At 40.9% G+C, this 20305-nt stretch overlaps 1 protein-coding gene across 4 annotated transcripts in view; it reads left to right on the top strand.

Annotated features, from left to right (window-relative positions):
* GPC3 (glypican 3) overlaps positions 1-20305 on the top strand; it is a 429039-nt gene that overhangs the window by 179801 nt on the left and 228933 nt on the right. Inside the window, exon 3 of one of the 4 annotated variants that reach the window (XM_029067025.2) lies at positions 12104-12159. The exons of the other annotated variants lie outside the window; for them this stretch is intronic. Within the exon in view, the coding sequence (XP_028922858.1) occupies positions 12104-12159 (56 nt within the window). The remainder of the gene's footprint in view (positions 1-12103; positions 12160-20305) is intronic. 4 annotated transcript variants of the gene reach the window in all.

Here is a 20305-nt window from a genome sequence, read left to right as displayed (position 1 = left end):
AGGGATTGTGCATATTTCCATAATGTTACAGGATGAGGTTTTCACATCCTGAGGTATATTTATTCCAAAGGAGTCTTCAGTACTCAGAGACATTAGCAATGGGTTTAAGCATTTTTGTTCTAATCACATGCTCTGTTGTGTGCTATAATCACTTCTTCCAAGTTTCATATTTTCTTCCTTAATGACATCAAGAAGAAATGATGAAAAAATACTGCATTGCAGCTGAATAACGGTTATTTATTCCATCCTTCACCCCAAGTAGACTTCTAGGCAAAGGGAATTTGGAGATAATGTGGTGGGATGTGAGAAACCAGAATATTGCCTTTTGGGTCAACCACAAATTAAAGTTAAAAAGATTTATCCTGATGATTCTGAACTTCAGTGAAGTTCTTTTGATGACTTTGGGGCCTCTCATGCTTTTTTTTTAATGGGATGGTTGAGGAGAACCCTTAGCTGTGACTTCAGTTTGAATTATGCTGAGACACAAAAGCTATATTTTGTCAGCATTCTAAGGGAATCAAAAGAAAATGATGAACTGTAATAGCATAAGATGTCAGTGATCCCATGTAAGGTCCTAAGGGTTTGCAAACTCCTGTTGCTCTATTGTCAGGTCCTTGTGTGTAACAATTTGCCATGCTAAATTCTCTGTAAACGAATGGTTTGATTTATGGCAAAATGCTTACAGGGAACAGTATCAAACATTTAATGAAGAAATACAATAGTATCCATTTTAAAAGTCTAAAACAGTGACCCAGTTTTAAAGTCAGTGCCTGATGAAGGGGAGACTGGAACTCAGATAATTTCCCCTGGGTATAATAATTTGGGATTATGTGAGTTGGGGAAAGGGGTGGGACCAGGGCCCAGCTTCCACCAGCAATGCTACTCATTGTTCAAACCATTAGTACAGTGCTGTGCACACAGTAAGTGCTCAATAAATACCCTGGAATGAATTAATTCTCCCACCTCCATGAGGGCTGCCACCTCTTTAATTTTTCTAGAACTATAGTCCCAGGGAGATCATGTAACATTGAAGCTCCCTTCTCTTCTCCTCACTTTTTGGGCCCATGTTTTTGTACGGTGGGGGAGGGTGGGAAGAGGGCTTCAGGATATTGTCTGCTCCAGCATGTTCAGCCCCAATGCAGTTTTGTGTAAATGTAAAGTTGAAAGATTACATTCTGACTTTTATATTCACTGATAAGCAATCTTGGCTATTTTCCTTTAAGGTAGATTTTTCCATGCTCTATCAGAAAGGAATTTTTGGTATGGAAATGATATTTACTTTAGAAATGTAAATATCGGATACTAGAAATTAAACATTAAGATGAATATTCAAATATAAACATGGTCAGTTTTCATTAAGACCCTATGAATTTCAACACTGTCTGCCCCCTGACTTACCTATCTCTGTAGACAGTTTCACCATCCTCCAGGTTTCTCAAACCCATAACCTTGGCATTAGCTTCAACTCATCTTTTTCATTCAACCATCATATTCAGTCTGTCACCAAATCCGGTCAGTTCAACTTTCACATCACTAAAATCCACCCTTTCCTCTCCATCTGAACTACTACCATGTTAATCCAAGCACTTAACCCTATCCTGCCTTGATTACTGCATTAGCCTCCTTGCTGAACTCCCTACCACCTTTCTCTCCCCACTCCAGTCCATACTTAACTTTGCTGCCTAGGGCATTTTTCTACAAAACCATTCTGTCCATGTTTCCCCACTGCTCAAGAACCTGTAGGGATTGCCCACCCATCTCACATTAAACAGAAACTCCTTACCATTGGTTTTGAAGCACTCAATCACCTTGCCCCCTCCTACTTTACCTCCCTGATTTCCTTGTACAACCCAGCCAGCACACTTTGTTCTTCTAACGCCAACCTACTGAGTGTACCTTGATCTTGTCTATCTCACCACCAGCCTCTCACCTACATCCTGCCTCTGGCCTGGAACACCCTCTCTATTCATATCCAACAGATAATTACTGTCTCCACTTTCAAAGCCTTATTAAAATCACATCTCCAAGAGGCCTTGCCCAACTTAAACCCTCATTTCCTCTTCTCCCATTCCCTTCTGTGTTTCCCTTGCACTTGGATTTGCACCCTTTATTCACTTCCTCCCTCAGCCTCACAGTACATATCCATAATTTATTCCCTCAGCCCCACAGTACATATCCATAATTTATTTAAATTGACATCTCCTCCTCTAGACTGTATCCTCATTGTGAGCACGGAATGTGTCTATCAACTCAGTTATATTGTACTCTCCCAAGCGCTTAATACAGTGCTCTGAACACAGTAAGTGCTAAGTAAATACAATTGATCATTTGATTGATTACCCTATGGTAAGAACCCAAATGTGTGTGCTTCCTATATTTTTTGTGTGTGTTTTTGATCCTAGTAAAGTTTATTCATTTTTGCCTTTAATTATACCCATAATAATAATATTAATAATACTTATAGTTGTAGTATTTGTTAAGCGTTTACTATTTGCAATGCACTGAACTAAGTGCTGGAGTGGATACAAGCAAGTCAGGTTGGTCAGAATCCTTGTACCATAAGGCTCTCAGTCTCAATCCCCATCTCACAGACTGTCAGCCTTACAGATTGACTGCCCATTTTACAGATGAAGTAACTGAGGCCCAGAGAAGTGAAGTGACTTGCCCAAGGTCATAGAGCAGACAAGTGGCAGAGCCAGGATTAGAATGCATGACTTGACCTTCTGACTCCCACTACACTATCCCACTATCCACTACATCATGCTGCTTCCCAGAAAAAAAAACAACCTCAGCTTGAGTTTGGAAGGGATTCTAATTAAAATGTGTTTCCACCAATTCACAATGATAAATTTCTATGGTAAGCAGGTAATCAGCTTTAAACTTCAATTCATACCGATGCCAGGAACTGGAATTTTTCCATGCAAACTTCCGATAATCACAAGCCCCCAGATTATCATTATCATTTTACTGCAGACTTTAAATAGAATGCAAAGAAAAGAAGATTGCATTTGCTAGTCCTTTGCATAATCACCTTTTATTATAAGGAATTGTAGGCTCCTTTGACCCTGAATTGGAGAGGCCAGAAGAAGTCTAGCAGCTGACCACCAATTCAGGTCTAGCTTGGGCACGTGCAGGTGTTTTTGGTCCATTTCCTACATTTGATTCTATATTCCAAGTGTTCAAATGCAATCTTAGTTGAGCCCGAGCTCATGGACACTCTGGTGATTTGGGTACCTGGTAGGCGAGTGGATTTATGCATCCCTGCCCTCTACTGGATGAGAACAGGCCTTCTCCAGCACATGTGAGAATGTTGCTCTCTGGTGGCGGATGTTCAGGGTTGGGGAAAAAAGTGTGATGACACCCTTACCCTGCCTGGTATGAAGTGCTACTCAGGTAATGTGTAGGATTTGGGAGCCGAATGTCTTGTCATCACAAATAGTGCAGGGAACAGTCCTGGAACTTGCCTGCTTTTACCATTTTGATTGACTAAAGCTTTGCCAGCTTGGGGAAAGCCTGGGGGCAAGTGCTCTTTGGGTGAATACTTGAATCACAAAAGTTTTTAGTGAATAAAAGGAAAAACACTCTGGAATGATAACCAAGAAGAAAGTCCCATTTTTGTAATAAACAGGCATAAAAAGTCCACATTTAAAATGTTTTTTTGTAATTTTAAAATTTTTTTTGATGAATCGATAATTTTCATACAGAGGCTAAAAGAAACTCAAGCAAAGAATCTCACTGAGGTTAGTAAAAATGGAAAACAGGCAACTGTCTCACAGACAATAAAGGGAATTTGGCCATGGTTTTCCTACCCCTTTTGGCTACAAAGCCTCCCTTTAAATAGAATTGGAAAAACTCTTTTAACTGATTTCCTCCTCCTTTCCCTACCATATATCTACCATCTTCATGTCTTTTCTCTTTTCCCTCTTCTTTTTATCACCTCCAACCAGACCACTTCTGGGTACACATGCACAGAATTCACCTCTCTCTGGAGGACACTAACCTCCTGTGGGGTAAAGTTAAATCTGTACAAAGTGCTTTTCTCAGTGATGGTTCCTTAAAGTTAATAAGTAGACTTAACATTGTATGTAGGTAGATGTGTTCACATATCTGGTAACCTATTGCACAGAAGTTGCCCTTTTATTCACATATCCGGTAACACCTATAGCCTAACTTTCGGCAGAGACTAAACAGAAAACGGAAAATTGGCATGTGCTGGATTTGTTCACCTTCTGGGTTCCAGAAGATCTTTTTTTCATTCTTTAGGAAACAATAGGAAACTTAGCCCATTTGTGAAGTGAGCATATATTGATTATGGAAAATCAGATCCCTTAATGGATGTCTTTTTCCCAGGTGGCCTAGTGGAAAGAGTATGGGCCTTTGAGTCAGAGGACCTGCGTTCTAATTGCAGCTCTGCCACTTGTCTGCTCTCTCTGCTGTGTGACCATGAACAAATGACTTGACTTCTCTGCCTCATCTGTAAATTGGAGTTTAAGACTGTGAGTCCCATACCCCAGCACTTTGTAGATTATGTGGCACATAGTAAATACTTAATAAATACCATTAAGAAAAATAGAAAAAAGCCAGCTCAGAGAAGTGCCCGGAACAATTAGCTTCATGTGGGATAACCTGGTTAACCTGGATACCCCAGCATTTAGAACAGTGCTTGGCACGTAGTAAGTGCTTAACAAAAACCATCATAAATAAGAAATTGGTGAAAGACTGAGGATGAATGTAAACCATTTAAACGTGAAACATGGCTCATGTAAACCACTGTAATGGAGTGATCATACTTTCGGGAAGAGAATACCCCAAAAGTGTGCATCTAACCAGAAGATCAAATAGCCAGGTCACAAGATAGAATATAGAAATAGCCACAATCCTAGTTCAAGCAAAGTGCACCTTGCCTCCTGAGGTTTCGAGACCTTGTGACGTGCACTTCAATCAGAAATATTTATTAAACAATTTTAATGTGTAGAACGCCAAGGTAATTGCAGGGAAGGATACAGTGCCTCGACTAGGTGTAGTCAGGGCTCTGAGAAAATGGTTCTTTTGGGCCACCCCATGGAGAGGGTGTCGAGTGTGGGTTTAGTATAGGACTATTCTTAGGTCTCTTCTAGAGTGTGAAGCTCCCAGCTCCCATTCCACCCGGCCCACCAGTGTTTCTCTTCTGGCAGATTTGCTCTGTGCTATGATCATCCTGCCAGATACCCCTCATATCAGTTGAGTAATTGTGCAGTGATTAGAGAACACTTTCCAGGCTCCAACTTCAGAGAAATGTGCATATTGACCACCTCATACCTCGCATCAGCATTGTTTTAGAAATAAGTGATAGTGGTAGATACCTAATACCCTATTCATTTAATAAGCTGGCTCTTCTCAGGCTTTACTTTGACTTTGAGTTGCACAGAGAACCTCTCTTTGGAAAGTTCTCACCATATCCCTGCCTGCACTCCCAGGCTATTTCCTGTTTTCTGTGTTCATAGAAGCATCCAAACTATTTCCTTTAGGGGGAATTTCTAAATAGCGGAGAGCATTGCTATGAAGCATGGCAGGACCAGTTTGCTCTCTTTCTGGCTTCTGAAAGAGCAGGCCCTTGCTCTTTCCATTAGGCCACACTGGAGAGTTGATGGGAGACCCAGATTTTCACCAGCCAGGTTGGAGGTTTCATTAGATTGTAAGCACCTTGAGGAAAAAGATTGCATTCTCTCAAATATTCCAAATATAATTCTCTCTACTCGGTAGGTGCTCAATAAATGCCACTGACCTGTTGATGCAGTCCAAAAAGTTAAATTAGGAGTTTCATGAGAGAAAATTAAGCTCAAGGTGGACAAGAAATGTGTCGATCAACTCATCCAGGCGCTGAGCACAGTAAGTGCTCGCTAAATCTGATTGTTTGATTGAAAACTAAGGAAACTCACCCACAGAGGTGACCAGGCTTAGGGAAGTTCATAGGCAGGGATGGGGCCTTGGGCAGATCTTCAGAATGGTTCTAAAATGGCAAGAAAGAAAAATAGTAAGAGATGTATGGAGGCAGAGAGAAAGTGAAGTTGAGACAGAGAAATAGAAAAAAGCAGAGGAGTAAGGAGATTGCAGGAAAATGAAAGAGAAAGGAGATGGGGGACAAAGAAGACAAAGGTGGGGCAAGGAAAGGGAGATCAAAGGAGAGAGAGCCAAAGGAAATAAAGGGGCAAATAATGAAATAGGGTGCAGGGGTAATAGTGATAAAATCTCATCTCCTCCAAGAGGCCTTTCCAGATGAAGCCCTCTTTTCCCTGAATGCCTCTCCCTTCTGTGTCATTTATGCACTTGGGTCTGTAACCTTCAGCCCCACAGACCTTATGTACATATCCTTAATAAATTAATTAATTCATTAAGTAGTGTGAGTTAGTGGAAAGAGCACGGGCTTGGGAGTCAGAGGATATGGGCTCTAATTCCCCCTCGGCCACTTGTCTGCTGTGTGACCTTCGGCACAACACTTAACTTCTCCGTGCCTCAGTTACCTCATCTGTAAAATGGGGGTTAACACTGGGAGCCCCACGTGGACAACCTGATTACCTTGTATCTACCCCAGTGCTTAGAATAGTGTTTGGCACATAGTAAACGCTTAACATATACCATCATTATTATTTAAGTGCTTACTATGTGCCAAGCACTGTTCTAAGCCCTGGCATAGATACAAGATAATCAGGTTGTATATTCATTCTGCCTGTGTGTCTCTCTTTCTCTTATTCTGTTACTTTGATCCAGTCAGGAACAAATTGGTCCATGTGAACCCAGACACTTATAGACAAATACACACATTCAGATGGACTCTTATAGTCCCAGACCTATACTAGACCATAGAGACAGAAATCAATAGACTATTTACTGCTGTATGAACTGCCTCCATCCAGGTCCTGCCAGTGGGACTTCCTGCTGCTGCTGCCAGCTGGATCCTTTCCTGGGGGTCCTCAGGACAGCTATAGCTACAGCTGGAGCCCAGCCCTCCCTGGAAGGTAGAAGCAACTAGACCTGGCCCAGCCACAATGGCCACCTGGCCACACTACGATTGGCCCTTCCAGGCCAGTAATGGAAATTTCTGGTTGGGCTGGGTGATGAGTTTCTGTCAGCATTGGAATTTCCCCTCACTACCCTGGAAAGGTCAGCTCGGACCTTATTTATCGATGGTTACACCAGCGGCAGTCATCGCTGCTGCCCCTTGCATTACGACCATGGCAGAGAGTTCTTTTTCTCTCCATCCAAACTGCTACCACATTAATCCAGGCACTTATCCTACCCCCTGCCTTAATTAACGCTTCATCCTCCTCACTGATCTCCCTGCCTCTTGTCTTTCCCCTCTCCAGCCCATACTTCACTCTGCTGCTGGGATCATTTTTTCATTTTTCTTCAGAAACGTTCAGTCCATGTTTCCCCACCCCTCAAGAACCCCCAGTGGTTGTCCATTCACATCCTCGTCAAAACAGAAACTCCTTACCATTGGTTTTTTAAAGCACTCAGTCACCTTGCCTCCTCCCACTTCACGTGGCTATTCTCCTACTACAGTCCAGACTGCACACTAATGACAAACTACTCACTGTACCTCAAGCTCATCTATCTCTTTGCCAACCTCTCACCCATGTCCTGCCTCTGGCCTGGAATGCCTTCCCTTTTTCATATCTGATAGACAATTACTCTCCCCCCCCAAAAAGCCTTATTTCATTCATTCATTCAGTTGTATTTATTGAGTGCTTACAATGTGCAGAGCATTGTACTAAGCACTTGAAATGTACAGTTCGGCAACAGATAGAGACATGAAGGCGCACTTCCTCCAAGAGGCCTTCCCTGACTAAGCCCTCTTTTCCTTTTCTTCCACTCCTTTCTGCAATGTCCTGACTTGCTCCATTTACTCATCCACACTCCCAGCCCCACAACATTTAGGTACCTATCCGTAATTGATTTATATTATTGTCTGTCTCCCCCACTGGACTGTAACCCCATTTGGGCAGGAATTGTGTCTGTTATATTGTACTCTCCCAAGTGGTTAGGACAGTGCTCTGCGCAGATTAAGCACTCAGTAAATACAGTTGATTCTTTTCAGCCATCCCAGTCAAAAGTGGGACACTTAATGTCCTTTGTGGGTGGCAAGGCAGAACCTCAGAAGTCATGCCCATCCCTTCTTCTGTGGGATATCTTATCTGCTTATTCCCAAGAACAGAATGGAGAAATCATTGTTAGTAGAAAAAAGCATAGTCACAGAGTTCACTATTCCAACTATTGGGTCTTTGTGACCTCATGTTTGATATTTGCCTGGGGGCCCTTAATGTGCCTGGAGAATACCAAGGTCATCAATTTTAGGGCCTTGGGTTTCATTCCCTCTGATGGTCTGACAGGATTTCTCCTTAGGTTCAGAATCCTGGGTAAGATCTGTTGAGAGTTTTTACCAGTAGTAAATAATAACTGTGGCATTTAAGTGCTTACTATATGCCAAGCACTGTACTATGAACAGTAAAGCTTAGTCACAGCATGAGTTATGAAACCATAAATAACTTAGTACTTCTAGGGTTTGACTAGATATGGAGAAACCTGTTCCAGGTCCTAGGGTGTTCTGCTGCTGCTTTTACATCCTGAGTCTTTTTTGGAGCATTCTGTCTCTTAAAGGGGCTCGTCTCCACAAGATCCTTCCTTGTTGCCAACATCTCTGCTATAGCAGCTGTCAGTCAGGCAGATTTTTCAGACCAATTGGGAGCCAAGCCTGAAGACGCCAACACATGGAAAAACACCTGTGAACTTCGACCTCAATCAAATGGATTTCAAAAAACCATGTGAAATGCAGCAAAAACTGTTGTCGCAAATTCCCACATTGGATATATTTAAAATGAAGGGAAAAACATCCGTACCATCAAGAAAAGTTAATTCGGGATTTTACTATTCCAAATGGATACTTGTTTTCTCTGTTGCAGTAGCCTCTGTGCCTACCCCCACTAGTGATTATCAGGAATTAACAAATACACTCACTTCTTTCTGGTGAATGGAGAAATCAGATTTGAGAGGCAAGCTGCCCCTTGATACTATTTGTAATTAGTAAACACAGCAGTGGGAGGCAGAAAGATATTGAGCAAAGACATCAAACAACCTAAACCACCAAACAGATAAGGCAAACACCAGCAGAGAAAAAGAACATCTGATGCATGGATACTTTGTTTGGTGAACTAAGCCAATATTTGTTGAGGGCTAGTGATACACAACATTGGCTTTGGAACATTAACTAATACATTCTGTGATCTGATTTCTTTTGATGATTGATGTCACATTTTTTTCTAGGTGTTGTCTCTTTTCTGAATTACAGTAGAATGGAAAATAATTCAAGTATTAGGTGTGAGAAATAGCTTAAAAGTTTCATAAATCTTGTTGAATATTGGATTATAGTTTCCTTTCTTTGAGGGGACTGGTACTAGCCAGTTCCTTTGCCTTTTCTCCAGTTACACCTTCCTCCATTTTGCTGTTCCAACCCTGTTGTCTCAGCCTGGATTTCAGTTAGGCCCATAGAAGGTCTAAAATCGATTACTCTGGGGCAGGTTCGAACAACAATGGAGGTTGGGGGAGGGGAGGCAGTGAGATGATCAACGTGGGTACTTGTGGGTTTTAATGGATCCAATATTCATGTAATTGCCCCATCCACTGTCATCTTGAGGTCCATGCCCCAGACTAACTGCAAATGGGCCTTGACCAGAATAATGCAACTAGAGAAGTGCCTAAAACTCATGGTTTCAAACATATCTTCCCATAGGTTCTCAGGTTGTTCTTGATTATGAGATGCTTGGATAGAACTCAGGTATGGGGCCTGTCTGGTCAATCAATCAATCAATCGTATTTATTGATCGCTCACTATGAGCAAGCACTGTACTAAGCATTTTGAGGAAAGTATGATATAACAAAGTAAGGAGGACATTCTGAAAGTTGTTTGACTCTGGGGGTAGGCATTGGCCTGGTAAAATCGTGGACTGTATTTAGAGCTGCCATTCCTAGAGGAATTGCCCACTGCCCACCTGCTACTACTTACTTTGAAAAGGAGAATGGAACATTAGATGGTGGGAATAAGAGCAGATCAGGTGGGCAACTGGATTGGAGAGGTGGATGAAAATGGATGGGAAGGTGAGAAGACAGAATAATAGGTCAGGCAAAGAGAAGGATTTGTGTTAAAGCCACAAATTAATTATAATAAAAAATCATTGAGGCATTTAAGTTTGCCAAGCACTGTACTTACCACTAGGGTAGAAACTAGCTAATCAGATCAGACACAATCCCTGTCTCACATGGGGCTTTCAGTCTGTTAGGAGGGAGAGCAGGTATTTATTTCCTATTTCACAGATGAGGAAACTGAGGCACTGAAAAGGAAAATGAGTAGCTCCAGGTTACAAATCAGGCAAGTGAAAAAGCTGGGATTAGAATCCAGATCCGCTAACACCCAGTTTGTCCACACAGAAAATGCACAATCAATATGATTGATTGTTTGCTTATCCTTCACCCACCTTCTCTTCCTGGTAATAGGATAGGAGGCTCCATTTGGGCTCCTAATTCCTCCCTCCTGCTGCCTTCTTTATCTTTACCTTTCTGCTCCTGTTCCCTCAGTGTTCACCTTCCACCGCCTCCAAGCTGAGTGGAGGATGAATTTCCAGCACTCCTGGGGTTCTTGTGTTAAAATGGTCTTATCAGGATGGATGACCAGTTGTCATGTATTCCTGGGGCCCAGAAACAGAGAACACTCAGTAGTTTAGAACCAAACCGTTAAATTAATGCAACAAATTTGCAGTACTCTTCAGGCCTGGACTCTGAAACAAATTTGATTGTTCCTCCCATCCACCCACCCACTCTAACCACCAAATTCCCCCCAGTTTCCCCAGGGTACGAAGTAAAATAACAATGGAAAATATGACTTACCATGAAAACTATTACGCTCAATGCCATCAGGCCCGTTATTGTTTTGAGCCTGATTGTGTCATTATGGAGATGCGGTAAAGCCTGCTTTCAGCCCTCCCATCAGAGATTCAGCCTAGAGATTTCACCTCTATCCCTCTCCCCTTTTGCACCCCCTGCCCCTCCACTCAAAAGACAAGCGTCTCTTGCCCTTTCAGGTCTGATTGGTTGACATAGAACAGCCCAGGTCCTGCATCTTGCACTCTGAGAAACCCTAGACCTTCTTGGTTCATAGATGAGAAACATGTTGAACAAATAGAAAGCTGGGGAGCCTTAAAGTCTTTATTCCTCTGAAAATAATTTTGTAAACAATAGCCACTTCCTATAATCGAGATGGTTTCTCTCTATTAAAGGGATTTCTAGGAGGTCACACCATTATTTAGATGACTGTCCTGATAACGGCAGAAAGAGTAAGTTGCAGGCATAATATTTTACTCAAAAAATGGAGAATCACACAAACATACATACATATGTATATGTTTAATTTGAGCTGCAAAAAATATAAGTAAGGAAAAAGACAGATTTTGCTATTTACTTACTATGTTAATAAAAGTAACACAATTCCCATTTACACTAGAGAAATTTGTTTACAAAGTTAAATAAAGGCTGTGTGTTTTGAATCCAAGATTTATATATAACTCAGTATAAAATGCCATCATTTAGTTTCATTGGCCATTGGTGAAAAATTAGTTTTTAATTACTGATGTCATTATTATTAATAATCATATTTATTGAGAACTTACTGTGTGCAAAGCACTGTACTAAGCTCTTGGGGAGTACAATATAACATCACATTCCATACCCACAACCAATTCACAGTCCCAGTGTTCTAAAACCCAGTGATTTTGTCTCGTTTCTGATGCTCTTATCTTTCCATGTTTGAAATCGTCTATTTCAGATGCTGCCAATAATTTTTTGTACTCCACACTGTTTCCTAAATTCAAAATTCCATGTCTAAAATATACACCTAATAAAAATATTTATAACAGGCATGGCAACCAAATCATTTTAATGAACTATTTTAATATATGTAGTTATATATAAAATTAAGGTTCTGAAGAATGGAATGCCCTTTAGATTGAAAGAGTGATTGGGTGGATCAAGTCCTTTTAGGAAAATGATGTGGAATGAATCTTCATTCCTCTCTTAGGTTGAGTGAGTGGCCTATATCCAGGGAACCCAAATGGATCCAAATTCCTAATGAAGGTAAGAGTTAGTTTTTAGTTCAGAGGGAGGGAAGAGGGAAAGGGGGAAGTCATTTTTGAAGGTCTTTTTTAAAAATATATGGTATTGTTTACCTGTGCCAGGTACTGTACTGAGTGCTGGGGTAGAAACAAGTGAATGAGGTTGGACACAGTCCATGTCCAAAATGGGGCTTACAGTTTTACAGATGAGATAAACTTGTTGTGGACAGGGAATATGTCTCTTGTATATTGTACTCTCCCAAGTGCTTAATATTGTGTTTTGCTCACAGCAAGTACTCAATAAATATAATCGAATGAATGTATGAAGGTAACTGAGGTACAGAGAAGTTAAGTGACCTGCCTAAGGCCAAACAGGAGACACGTGCTGGAGTTGTAATTAGAACCCATCTCCTTCAGACTCTCAGGTCCATACTCTTTCCACTAGGCAACAAGGTGTCTTTATTCTCCCTTCAATATTCCCTTTCTTAATATTAACTAAGCATAAATAATCATGTGCTTGATGGCACACAGGCTATAAAGTCAGTGGGCCTGAAATGTAATGAGGCAAGTAACTTGTGCAACTAGGAAAGCCAAAGTGAAAGCTATGGAGATGCAATATCTGAAGGGATCCAGAAGTGCTCTGTCAGCAGTCGTCTGCAGGTAAAATATCCAAGTAAAAGGTTTTTAAGAAAAAATAAGGGAAGTTGGAAAAGATGCCTTTCTCCTGTCCTGAAATTTCTACATAATTCCATTGCCTTATAGTATAACAGGCTTTGTAACCAATCACAGAGCTAATAGAACACTTTCTTCTTTAGGTCATAATCTGCAATATCTTGGGCAGATTTTGATAAGCTTTTCCATTTCTGTAGACAACATAATCTTCCTTCCTGTCCCAGGAGCTTGATTGCTTTCTGTCAATTACCTTCCATTTATTGTTTTCAGCATCTTGGGGTGGACACTTACTTCACTGGAAGTGGAGTTATCCTGTCCAGCAGACTCTCAGTTAAAAGTGCTGAGGATCTTTAGTCCTACTTCCTCCACTTATCATGAATTTTAGAGTAATAAGATATAACTGAATGAAGTTTTATTGTAAATTTACTATATCCAAAATTAATATATCCTATGTCATCTATGGATTCAAAACCTTCTCACCATGTTGTTTATGGTACTTAAAATCTGGTTTTAAGAAAAGTCTGTCTTTCTAACCCTTTTTTATTATATTTAAGTGCTTATTATGTGCCAGGCACGGTACTAAGCTCTGGGGTTGGAATTAGAATCCAATCAGGTTGAACACAGTCCTTGTGCCACATGAGACTCAGAGTATTAATGCTTATTTTTAAAGATGAGATAACTGAGGCAGAGAGAAGTTAAATGACATGCCCAAGATCACACAGCAGAGAAGTGGCTGAGCTGGGGTTAGAATCCAGGTCCTTCAGACTCCCAGGCCCGTGATCTATCCACCAGACCACATTGCTTCTAACTACTCACTTAATCACTAAGAGAAAAAAAAACTTCAATGCATGGGGACCTTAAAAAAGTGACATTGCCCAATATTATATGACTTTCTTGAGGTTTTTATGGTGCTTTACAATTTGTTTTTTACTACTGACATATTCGATCCCAGGCCTACCTATATAATGATCTGATTTTTAGCAGAATCTGCTACTGAATGGTGGAAACTCAATGGAAAGGTTAAAAATCTACTTAGAGCTGGAACTGATAAGCCAATCCAGTATTTTTTCCTTCTTCGAAGATCAAGACAAATTGCCTTTTTTAAATTTTCACTAAAGTCAAAAAAACTGTGATTAATAAAGTATCTCACCAAATAACTTGATTTATCTTGATAAGTGATGCAATTTGCTACATATGCATTTTTCAGAAAACAGCAATCAATTCGAGGTCAAAGTCCATTAAGGCACTACACAAATTGATAATGAAACCTTAAAAATGCTCTGGAGTTTGGGAACTTTAAATCATGACTTGCTATAAATTAGGATGACATACATTAAGAATCATTTTCCAACAAGATGATGAAAATTTGTCACCATTCATTATGCGTAACTTCAGAGGCATACTCCATTAATTTTCCAACCAAAGTAAAGGAAGTGTGAGTACTTTTCCTAAAAGTTGCTACACTATTTAGACAGGTATAATTTTATTAATGAATCAAAGCTGTTATTAGTCTGCATGATTTTTGTATCTTGTCATATCACTTCAACCTACAAGTTGACATGTGTAAAAGCTTGACATTACCCAATCTACTGAAAGTAAGATTTCTACAAATGAGTGAGGGCATCCCTTAAAGGCAGGGATCGAGTCTACAAATGCTATTGTATTGTACTCTTCCAAATGCTTAGTACAGTGCTCTGTACCCACTGAGAGTGCTCAGTAAATACCAGTGATTGAGTGATGTAATTTGAGCATTTTCTTGAAAGCTTCAATTGTGGACCTTGAGGGAGGCTTAATCTCTGCTTTGTTTCCCCAGGAGCCAAATGAAATAATTGAATTTGTGTTGCCATGCCCAGTATATCATGCATTTATTCTGCTTTCTGATAAGCTTGGAAATGCATTGGACATTTCAACTGTTTAACAGTCCTGAAATTAAGCATCCTGTTTTGGAGTGCAAGCAGCTGTTAACCCCTAAGTGCTGCCCCGGGGTTGAGACCAGGACAGTAAGGATTTTCCTTAATGTGTTGTGAATATTTGGAAGTCGCAGGAGGAGCCATACATTCTCTGGTGGAAAAAGCACCAGCCAGGGAGGCAGAAGACCTGGGCTCTATCCCCAGCTCTGCCACTTGCCTGCTGTGTGACCTTAAAGCACTTAATAAAAATACCCGTAGTTGTAGGGACACAGAGACGGAGTCCCACGATCTTGGAGTTGGCCGTGAGATGGGCTGCTTCATTCCTCTCCCTCAGGTACCCCTAACTGCACTAACCCACACTTCTCTCTCTTCTTGCTCTGTTTCCCTCTCAGAGTGGTGAACACAGGATTTGAAGCAATATGAGAAAAAAGCAGTGTGACCTGTTGGAAAGGGCAAAGACTGTTGGAAAGGGCAAAGACCTGTGCGTCCAAGGACTGGGTTCAAGCCCCAGTTCTGCCACTTTTCTGCTGTGTGACCTTGTGCAAGTCACATGACTTCTCTTTGCCTCTGTAAAATGGGAATTGAATGCCTGTTCTCCCTTCTACTTAGACTGTAAAAGCCCCTTGTGGGATAGGGAGTGGATCTGAACTGATTAACTTGTATCTACCCTAACACCAGGTAGAATGTGAGAATCACTTGGCTTCTAGAAAATTACCTGGGATCTGTCCAGAGCCCTGCTGGATCCCTTTTCAGTACTAATCCACCTTAGACATGCTAAATTGCTGAGTCTCAATATTTTCTCTGCACACAATTTTGTCCAAAATGACTTCTACTGAATGCATTGAAAGTATGATTTCACATTTTCAAATGAAAAACTCTGCTAATATATGAAATTTTTGCAAGGAAGTCATTTTATTTGCTGAGAGAACTTTATTGGTCTTGTTCAACCTGGACTCAAAAAGGGATTTCACAAAGTCTCCAGTTGCCACATTTTAATACATGGCAACTGGCTGCAGTTTATGTGTTCCTGGCAGTGTAACTACCCAGCTGTGGCAGTCACCATCTGGCCTGGCCTCTCACTCACCCTGCAGCATGGTTGACTAATGTGGCAGCAAAACATTTCCATTCAGTTTGGCTGGAGGAGATGGACAAGTGGGTTTGATTTTTGAGATGTAACACAAGGGACCCAAGAAATTTCCTTTCAGCCTTTATTGAAAGAGAAATCTTCATCAGCAAGGTAGTTGGAAAAGAAGATAAAACCATAGCTGTAGATGCAGAGAATTGAGTTGAGAAAAATAATAAAAGAACAATTACAAAGAAGCAAAGAGTGAGATGGTAATGGGGAAGGAAGCCTAATTGCTCACACAAGGAAAGCGGAGCTTCTGAAATAGTTTTCAATAAATCAGCAAGTGCCCTGTAATTCCACTGAGATTGTTAATATGTGGGAAAATAAAGTAAATATTGATAATAACCATTATGAGGAGAGTGGTCTCTGATGAGCTGACATTCACTTTGACAGAATGATGATATAACCAGAATTATTTGGAGCCTTCTTTTGAAAGTTTGGGTGTGAGTATATGTGCATGCTTGCTCATGTGTGCCTAACTATTGTGTTAACTTTAGTGTTTTTCTCCCTTTTCAGCAAAGCAGTAAGATTGGTAATTTTTGCCTGCCCAATTCCCCTTGGTAACATATCCTATATGCATGCTCTCCACTGGGGGAAAAAGTGTTTCCTTTGGCTACTCACCTCTCCTCCCTCCAGCTTTAATGAATGTCCCCTTATTTAGTCATTCATATTTATTGAGCACTTACTGTGTGCACAACACTGTACTAAAGTGCTTGGGAGAGTAGGGTTCAACAATAAACAGACATATTCCCTGCCTGCAACGAGCCTACAGTCTAGAGGTGGGTAGACAGACATTAATATAAATTAATAAATTACAGATCTGAACATAAGTACTGTGGGGCTGGGAGGGGCATGAATAAAGGGAGCGAGTCATGGTGACACAGAAGGGGGAGGGAGAACAGGAAAGGGGGGCTTAGTCAGGGCAGGCCTCTTGGAGATGTACCTTCAATAAGGCTTTGATGTGGGAGAGAGTAACAATCTGTCGGATTTGAGGAAGGAGAGCATTCCAGGCCAGAGGCAGGATGTGGGCGTCTTGGAGTTGTGGCATTTAGTGGGTAAAAGTTCCATGCTTCCGTTGCCAGTATCCTGCATAATTTACTAAACTTCACTATATTTGTACTAAGCCTGCATTTACCCCAGCTCTTTTAGTTTTCCCACAAAGGAAGCTTCTCCATTCCCCTGATCATCTTGGTTGCTCTTTTCTGAGTCTTTCCCAACTTTAATATATCCTTCCTACAATATAGTTGTAGGAACCACACTTAGTATTCAAGATGTGGGCAAACTATGATTTTTAAATAGAGGCAAAACCATTGGTTGTTTGGTTTTCTATCCTCTTCCTGATGACATTCAACAGTTGAGTGGTTTTTGGCTGCCACATATTGGACTGATGATTCAGAGAACAGCCACCAATGTCTCCGAGACCTCTTTCCTGAGTTGCCTCTAACAGCTGAAACCTGTCTTCGTATAGTTGCTATTTGGATTGCTTTTCCCTACGTCTGTTTCCTTTGACTTGTTCACATCAAGGCTCATAGCCTCAGCTTTATGAAGTTTTTTGGATTCCCCCCCTGCCCCATTTTAATGGCCTTTCACCCTGAGATAGCCTAGAATCATCTACAAATGTGAAGATTTCACTGCACATCCCCTCCAGGTGATTTAGGAAAATGTTGAACAAAACTGGTTCTGGCTTCCAGATCTCTGGGGGACCTCACTGTAAGGTGACTGGCTATTCCTGCCCCTTGTTTCATATCTCTTAGCCAGTTCTCTACCCGTGACAAAACATTCCCTCCATCCCATGATTATAAAGTTTTTTCATAAGTCTTCGTCAGAAGGGCTCCCATCACCTTATCCCAGACTGTACATGTGAGGCTTTTTTATGGTATTAAAGTTTTTCCTGTGTGCCAAGCACTGTACTAAGTGCTGGATAGATGCAAGATAATCAGGTTGGGCACAGTCCAGTCCCACATGGGGTTCACAGTCTTAATTCTCATTTTATAGATGAGGTAACTGAGGCACAGAGAAGTTAAGTGACTTGCTCAAGGTCACACAGCAGACAAGTGGTCCTTCCTCTATCCATTCAGCCACGTTGCCTCTCAGGTTGCTGGTACTATCTTGTGACTCTTAGCTTTGGAATCTCCAGAAAGCATGGGAATCATCTAGGGTTAAGCTTTGGGAGAGGGTCTGAAGATTGAACAGTCTCTCTGCAGTAAAAACACTTTGGTGTCTCCGTTATATATGCAGGGCTAGCCAGCTCAAAATATCACAAGAAAAGATGACCATCTCATTCTTAGCTCCCCCTTGGAGTTATAGTCCCTGTTTATAGTCCCTTTCCACTCTAGGATTCTAGCTAAGACAGTACAGTGAGCTGTCAATCAGTCAAGACCCCCAACTCTACAGAAAGGTTATTACCCCAACTTGGGTTGCATCCTACTTCAGTTTCCTCTTCAATTAATGGTGTTTGAGTGCCTACTGTATAGAGTGCATCAAACTGTGTGTTCGGAAGGGTGCAGTAGAGGTAAAAGAAGAGCAGAATGGCCTAGAAGATAGAGCATGGGCCTGGGAGTCACGAGGACTTGGACTCTAAGTCCAGGTCCAACAGTCGTTTTCTGTATAACCTTGGGCAAGTCACTTAACCTCTCTGTTCCTCACCTACCTCATTTATAAAATGGGGGTTAAGACTATGAGCCCCATCTAGGACATGGGCTGTGTTTAGCCTGATTTGCTTGTATCTATCCTGGTACATAATGTAGTGCCTGGTACATACAAAGCCCTAAACAAATACCATTGAAAAATTCAGGTTCAGCCCTCGAAAAGCCTTCAATCTAATGGGGGCAATAGGTAGACCTAATTAATTTTATAACAAGAGGATAGAAGTAGGGTAAAGTGATCAGGTGTTTAAGTAGAAGATTAAATCAATCTGTATCAGAGCTACCAGGAGCTGTAAGTACATGGCTGCTGTGGTGGCAGTTCCAGTGATTTGAAATTTCTCTTCAGAAGAAGTTTGTCTCAGATTACAAATTATTAGAAACAAAAGCAACAATTGATCTTTTATAACTCTGGAATAAAGACTCCAGACAGATGTGAAGAACAACATTAGTTCATGTCTACAGATATGGGAACTGAGGCAGAGGAAAAGTGATTCCAGCAAGGTCAGAAGTTAGGGAGTTTCACAATCTAAAGGTGAAATGCTCTGTTGCTTTTGTGCTTTTCTTTAGTCCAGCAAAGGACTTGACTCGGATCCCTGGAGTTGGAAATTAGTGCATTTTTGTCTTCTGTTTTGTGGTGTTCAAATGGTTAATTTTGATACATAGCTTTAGAGAAAGTGGGGGGAAAAAACGCCTTCAATTGCAGTGAACACTTTTCTGACAAGCCCGTACACCAAATAGCCTGTGATTTTTCAGGCAATCTTGACAAAAGGTAGTTTCCTAAACCAAATTGTATTTTGATATAGCCTGTGTGATCACTTAAGCCATACAAAACCCCTTTATTTTCCTAGGTGATCTTTTGATATAACCCTATGTCCTCTACTACTTTTCTCCTTGTCATGTCAGAGTTCTGCCTGCTGTTTCAAGAGCTCTAGTTGTCTCTGATTATTCCTTCACATCCAAACAAAACTTTCTGATACCATCAGATAGCCCAAGTCGAATAGAACAATTGGATGTTGTCAGTTTCATACTTTTTAAGCTACTTGGCTGTAATGTTTTACCCACTCTTAAAACATTTTTTATACTTTCCCAGTAGTGTATAATATCATGAAGATATTATAAGGTAAATATTAATCTTACATCAGGTAGAAAACTGACTTGAAAAATCCCTTAGTTATTCTCTCAACCTCTGAAAACACTAGCTCATTAGGGATCATATTTTTCCTGTCTTTAAAAAGGTCAATTAGGTTGTTGGACTGGCTACGTACTCATTTTGTAGCCAAACAATATTTTAGAGATTGAAGAAAATATTACTGCATTAATTTTTTAACTCATGAACATTCAGTTCATGGTAACAGGTTCTATAGATCATCTAGGAGAGATAGTGTGTGTAAAAGTGAGAGAGACTTGTGATTAAAACAACTATTGGAAAAAAATTGCTGCAGCTGCCTCCTGGTTCTTCAAGATTGAGAGGCAAAATCATGGCTGCTTTCCAAGTCAGTAAGCAGGAATGGTTATGAAGTGATAGAAATGTTGTCATAAAAGCAGATAGTTAAATCCAGTTGGGAAGCTTGGATCTTTGACATGACTTTTTATAATAGGATTCCTTTTGGGTAGATTCTCATCCCCAGCAGCCCAGAGCTGGGTAATAGGTGAGCCCCCCTTCTTCTCCACTCCCAATGAGCTGGAACTCCTTACCCTATCATTTGGGGCTCAGGAGGCTGATAGAGCATTGGCAGAGGTGCCTGGCGATGAGCCCCAGAAAAAGTGGATGCAATAGGGCAGATAAATCCCTGAGGCCTTATGTGACTCTGTGTT

The sequence above is a fragment of the Ornithorhynchus anatinus genome, chromosome 6 (genome assembly GCF_004115215.2).
Source record: "Ornithorhynchus anatinus isolate Pmale09 chromosome 6, mOrnAna1.pri.v4, whole genome shotgun sequence".
In the NCBI taxonomy this organism is placed as follows: Eukaryota; Metazoa; Chordata; class Mammalia; order Monotremata; family Ornithorhynchidae; genus Ornithorhynchus; species Ornithorhynchus anatinus.
Note: the sequence above shows the minus strand (reverse complement) of the source record. Positions and strands in the feature narration are given on the sequence as shown.